General features: G+C 30.0%; 1 protein-coding gene across 1 annotated transcript; it reads left to right on the top strand.

Annotated features, from left to right (window-relative positions):
- Window positions 1–397: 397 nt before the first annotated feature.
- On the top strand, window positions 398–4,730 carry LOC143082482 (uncharacterized). The gene is made up of 5 exons (XM_076258165.1): window positions 398–537; window positions 918–958; window positions 2,441–2,545; window positions 3,536–3,668; window positions 4,353–4,730. The coding sequence occupies exons 1-5, from the start codon at window positions 516–518 to the stop codon at window positions 4,574–4,576; spliced, it is 525 nt and encodes a 174-aa protein (XP_076114280.1). The 5' UTR covers window positions 398–515; the 3' UTR covers window positions 4,577–4,730.
- Window positions 4,731–6,441: the final 1,711 nt, after the last annotated feature.

Here is a 6,441-nt window from a genome sequence, read left to right as displayed (position 1 = left end):
TATTGTGTTTTTTCATGAACAAACTAACCAAATTTAGGCAATTTTCAACGACTCATAGCTTGAAAAATAGCACAGTGACCCATACTTTTTATTGTATTTTTGAAAAAAAGCATAGTTAAATCTTCATTTTTGCAAATTTAATAAGAAAATTCTGTCTAAAAAAATATATACTTATGATCTACCTCAAGGATACTACACTCTTAAAATGCCATTATATATTGCAAAGTATGTGTAAGTATTGTGTTTATGGACATTGAAATTGATTGACTTCTCAAAAAGTTTAAATATTCCCGCCACTTTTTCTTTGAGCGACCTTCACCTTAAAATTACAACAAATCTAAATTTAGAAACCGATTGACGTTCATGCTAATTTTGCAGGTCGTGACCTGCGCAAAGGTTGCGACGCATAGTATCCCATTTCCACAGGAAGGAACCGTTTGCATGTCAGCCGACTGGATTTCGAAGTTTTTAATCGTGGATTGTTCTGTATTTAGTGAAAGGAAATTAGTAAAAGGATGACAGAAGATATCTTTAAAGGTATAGTTTTGATATTTTATACTTTTTGTCGATAGATTTCCTGTAAATATTTCGTATGCAGTAAATTTTGTGAGAGGCAGTCTGTCGATTTCACAAACGCTGGTCTCCATGGTCAAAACATTTGATGTAATTGTCCAGAAAACAACTGATTTGTAACCTATTTTTGTTCGAATATGATTCGGATATTAATATGTATTCGTATTTAGTTGGTGTCCTTTCTTATCATTCAATATTAAAACCGATTTTGAAGATTTAAAATTTGGTAAACAATAAGCCGAGTCCTCCATATTCTTTTGTTTGTACAGAAATTGTTTATCTTTGAATAGTTGTTACAGTTTGTATGACTTGTAGTGTTAATCGAGTTCTTCGTATTATTTCAGCTCCTAAAAACAGGAAACCTCTGGGAAGATCAGAATATGAGGTAAGAAATGTTGATATATTTTCTTTGAAAATTTCGTTATCAAAGATGGCGGCTTGGTATTTCTGAACAAGTCGGCCATGACTGGGTCGTTTTACAACCGTTTAAATTATTTTCAGGGCGATAAAAGAGAAGGGTTCCATACAAAATTACGTTACTGTTGATTGTTTGTAATATTGTGTTCGATATTTTCAACATAAACTTTAGATCTAAGTTATTTGTCATGTGTCCAAAAAATGAAGGGGGGAACAGCAGACAAATCAAAACATATACAACAATTATTAAGAGAAATCCTTTCTAGACAATGTATTTCTTTTGAATAATCAATATTTTGTCGCTAAAGAGGATGTTAAGATAGTTAAACAGGATTAATGATATTTTGTTTTTGAGAAAATTGTATTTTTGAGGGGTGAAGGACACTGCTGTCACTACAGCATGTTAACTTACATTATAAATCTAGACAGTCTTTAATTTCCCATTGCATGTCTAGTAGGTCTGTGTATTTCATTGAGTGATTAAGAACAACAAAAAAGGACAGGTCAGCTTTATATAAATATTCTATATCAATTGGTTCAACATACTGATGATATCAGTGGCGGATCCAGCCATTCTAAAAAGGGGGTCGGGGTGTTCCAACTATATGTCCCCATTCAAATGCATTGATCGTCCAAAAAAAAGGGGGTTCCAACCCCCGGAACCCTCCCCCTGGGTCTGCCACTGGATATAAATGAACCGAAATAAATCTAATGTGCTAGTCATTTACTTGTCTCTGCTGCATATGCATCTGATATGATTATTATTACAATCCAAGATTTATCAATGAAAAACCTTTCAAAGTACTTTTAAAAAAGGCTAGCTTTGACAGACTTCTTGCAATTTCAAGTAAATTTTACCCAAGAAGAGAAAATATCTCACTTCAAAGTGAAAAAAGTGATTGTTTTATGTCTTGAGTCAAGTAATGATGTCTATATGGAATTCTGTGACAATTTACCAGACATAGTTTGATGTCTTACAATCACTTTTACTTTGTGTGTGTTTCTCTTGCAGCGTCAGCATATTAAAGGGACATCTTTGATATCCAGTAATTGCATACAAATAATAATAAGGTTTGAAATATTATACATGTACCACTGATAAATAAAAAAAATAAAAATAGAAAAACTTCAAGGTATAATTATTAGAGATACATGTACTCAATTGTTATGGTTTGGATTGACAGATTTAAAAATAAAAATAAGGTAAAGTTTTTTTTGTCTTATAAATAATTTAATTAATATACAATTTATTTTGATTTTGGAGACCTTTCATTATAGTTTTGAGTTAAGCATTGTTCAGTAGTGAAAACTTTGAAATCATTTGTCTCACATACATATCTATATTATTCACTAGAACTTTGTTTTTAAATCATTTTAATTTCATGAAAATTTGTCTAAATACTTGAGGGTTCTTTATAACTTAGATTATTTATTGTTTCATTTATTTCAGCATACTGGTAGTTCGCCTCCAAAGAAAAAGAAAACCAAAGAAGATTTTTATGCTTTTTGCACCATGATTTTGGAATATACACAGTATGAATCAAATAAACATGATGTGAGTAGTTTGTCGAACCAAATGTGCATGACCATTTAAAAAAATGTTATGGAATATAATCCAGTATATCCATATTCTATTTTAGACAATCACATATGTTACTGTTTTTAAAAACAAGTTTCATTTTCATTTTAAACATGTTTCAAGATCATAGATATAAGAAGATGTGGTATGAGATAACTCTTCATCCAATCACAATTTGTAAAAGTAAACCATTATAGGTCAATTATGGCATTAAACACAGAGCCTTGGTTCACACCAGCAAAGAAAATATAAATAAAAAGATTGTAATTCTGGATGAAATACATAATTAATTCATGTAAATTTTCTTCACGTTTCATGAATGCTCAGAACAGCAAATGTTTCTAAACATCCTTATACTGTCTGTCCTAGAATGAAGTAAATAAATTACATATGATACAGTATTAAATTATTTCAGTATGACACTTTAATTGATCAAACAATAATTATTTTACTGCTACAAATAAACAAATGAAACTGAATATCTAATTACAAATATATGTTAAATGAAAATTGATTGCTGATTGAAATTGATTTTCTGATCATTGATTTCTAAAGATCAAAGCTTATAACTTCCTGGTTGAGTGATCAATTACAATAGTTATTGTAGAATGTATTGGGAGGGGTGACATTTCCTTGGGGCAATTTTTCGCACTTGGAGGTAAAAAAGTACTGTAACATACAAACATGTCATAATTTGTACAGACTAAATACTTGTAATTGTAAACATATGTCTTCAGGGGAAGAAAAAAACAGTGGGTAATGCATATATTGCATTATCAGGAGCAAAAACTAAATCTTGTCAAATATTTTAAATTGTTTGAAATGAACAAATTTATATATGAGAAAATGTATAATTAAAAAGTAAAGCTTTTCTTTTATGCTTTAACCAATTCAAAATATGATTCAGTTTGACTAGTAATGATTAATCTAGATTGGAATGAAGAATTGTTAACTTGTAATTTTTAGGAAATGAGAAGTCAGCACAACGCCAGTCCCTTAGACAGCAGTGGGAGTACTGCAGATAGTTATACATCAGACACAACCCTCTCTGCTGGCAGTCCCAGTCATCTATCAATGGGTCCAGATATGCCGGATTCAGGTAAGATTGTCTTCCTTGTTTAGTTGTGCCCTTAGATACAATCATCCCTGGTATGAAAGTGACAGTCCCAGTATTAAGTTGACTGCTACAGACATGCCAGGTTTTGATAAGTTTCCTTTGTTGTTTCACTGTTGAGTTGAAATACTACTTCACTAGTCCATCATTACAACTATCCTTGTCTAACTTTGGTAAAAACAACTTCCTTTTCTGTTGGACACTGAGTCACTCCAATCAGTACAGACAGCCATGGCCAAGACTCAAAATACTGAATTTTGATACAGTCTCAATTATGTCAATCATTACTTGCCATTGATCCAGGTCAGTTTAAAGACTGTCTAACTCAGGATTAACTGTCTGTTCATTGTTTTGTACATGAAGTAACAATCTCATCTGAGGAGAAGATCTTTGATTTTAAGTTTGTTGTATTGTTTCAACACTGTCCTAGATAAGTCATGCACAAAATGTAGTCAACATTTCTCATCCTTGGAAGAAGATAAATGGAATTGTACAACATGAATACAAATATTGCAGACAGAATTGAGAAAATCATTCATTATTTACATTTACAAAAGATTGATATAGTGAATCCATCAGACAAATTGTATTAATTTAATCTTTGTTATAGTAAAATGAAACAAATTATCTTTTTGACAAACTTAATTGTATAATCATACTATTTTTCAGATGACGAGTCTTATGAGTTGATAACCTGTTTCTGTATGAAGCCTTACGGAGGAAGACCAATGATTGAATGTTCGGTGTGTGAAACATGGATTCATCTGTCATGTGCTAAAATTCGTAAAAACAATATCCCTGAAACATTTGTCTGTAACAATTGTAGAGACAATCGCTTCACAAAGAGAAAATCTTCACGGACAAGAATTGAAAACAACAAATTTGTTGTGTAGTTTATGATAGTGCTATTGTTTTTGTTTACTATTATACATGTTATATACATAAATTTTTATGTTTTAATTCAAATCACCATATTTATGTCTTTATTGGAAATTTAATTCATTTGCCCTAAAAAAAAAAAAAAATTCTGTACAATCTGAAGATTTTTAAACTGTCCTGATACAAATATAAACAATTTTATTTTCACTAGATTTAACAACAAATGGTAAATGTTTCTAAAAATAAGTGGTTATTGGTATGGTATATAAATTTGTTTATTGTCAGAGTTATATATCATACTTCTGTCTAAATCTTAAGCAAAAAGAAAATTAAATTCACAAATAAAGACATAAGTGGTGATTTGTTTATTGTGCTGAGAATATGTCTAAATCCATACAGAAATCTTCATCTTGGTTTTCCACCTCAAAACTTCGACAATTGAATAATTTATAAGTATTAAGACTTCTCTATTATTTAAAAAAAACAACAAAAAAACAAGAAGAAGTTTTTAGTAAACATGGTAAAGCATTTAAAATTATGAAAGATCTGACAGATATTATGTTTACATTAAAATAAAATGTCTTTATATTTGTATGCATACATGATTTGTGAATTAAATTTCCTATGAGATTTGTTGAGATGAATAATTCTTAAACCAATTAATATTTAATTTGTCCAGTTATGGGGAGTATACAACAAGATGTAAGATTTCTGTACTTTAATAATGTTTCTGTCAGTGCTCAGATTATGGAGAAATCGAGGGTCAAGGCAGCTATTTTTGTGTTCATTTGAATTATTTCATTTGACAAAATAATTGTGTATAGGAAAATGATATCATCAAATTTATTATAAGATATATTATATAAGTGATAAGCTATTTTTACATGTACATATAGTTTCTATAACGCCAGTATATGGGATCTCCTAAATATCTGAAATCTTGACCTAGATATATTTTCAAGCACTTTTTGTCTGTAGTGGTTTATAAATGTCTTGTTGATATGCTTTATCCTCATTTCTTACAATGATTTGGTATTAAGGAATAACCACAGGCTATTTTAGGGGGGTGCTCCTCTCCCCTAAATTTTTAGCTTTACTTATTTACTTAATATCGACCTTTAATTTTAGATCAAATTCAGAAACATGGTAAAGAAAATAATTGTTTATCAGTAGAATTTTAGTAAGTTACTTATGATAAACTGTTTAATTTTTGTCATAACAGTTTAGGATAAATATACACATGTGTATAAATAAAAGTATTGCAAATGGGTTAAATTTATAAATATTTTTCTTCGATTGAATTGAAATGATAATATTTTAAGCACCACCCTTTTACAATGTATGTGGTGATCCCTGAACTGGTATAAATAGACCAGTTACAACATTTTTACAGTCTCCCCCTAATGAAGAAAAATCTTATCATTGTAACAAGTGTGTGTAAACTACAACAAGGCAAACAAATCCTGCCAATTGTCAAAGAATTGTATAGTTCCAGTTTTACATTTGTTATACTTTTAAATAATGTGAATTATGTTGATAATGAGAATATGTATCTACTATGTTATGAAACTGTTTAGCCATTGCATTGAAGAAATAAATAACCAATAATATTAGTAAACCAAGTTCATTTTCCTTGTTAATATACTAGAACTCTTTATATCACAGTAGTCAAGAATGGTTGAAATTATATTGAAACCAACAAAAATCAATGTAAATTCAACATGAGTACAACCTGTTTTATCTGCTTTAAATGATTTAGTTCAAATTTCAATTCTGATACCTGCAGTTTCGTGAAGGTAACCATAGCACAGTCATTAGAAAGTGGGAGGGGGGATATGTCAGTACTCAGTATGTCAGTAAAGAATTAAGACTGGCAGAA

The sequence above is a fragment of the Mytilus galloprovincialis genome, chromosome 7 (genome assembly GCF_965363235.1).
Source record: "Mytilus galloprovincialis chromosome 7, xbMytGall1.hap1.1, whole genome shotgun sequence".
NCBI classification, from domain to species: domain Eukaryota; kingdom Metazoa; phylum Mollusca; class Bivalvia; order Mytilida; family Mytilidae; genus Mytilus; species Mytilus galloprovincialis.
Note: the sequence above shows the minus strand (reverse complement) of the source record. Positions and strands in the feature narration are given on the sequence as shown.

Bases quoted from the DNA above. Each gene is read 5' to 3' on its own strand.
- LOC143082482 (XM_076258165.1), top strand. From the start codon at position 516: ATGACAGAAGATATCTTTAAAG. The intron at 538-917 runs GTATAGTTTTGA...GTATTATTTCAG, and splicing joins GACAGAAGATATCTTTAAAG to CTCCTAAAAACAGGAAACCT. The intron at 3,669-4,352 runs GTAAGATTGTCT...ACTATTTTTCAG, and splicing joins TCCAGATATGCCGGATTCAG to ATGACGAGTCTTATGAGTTG.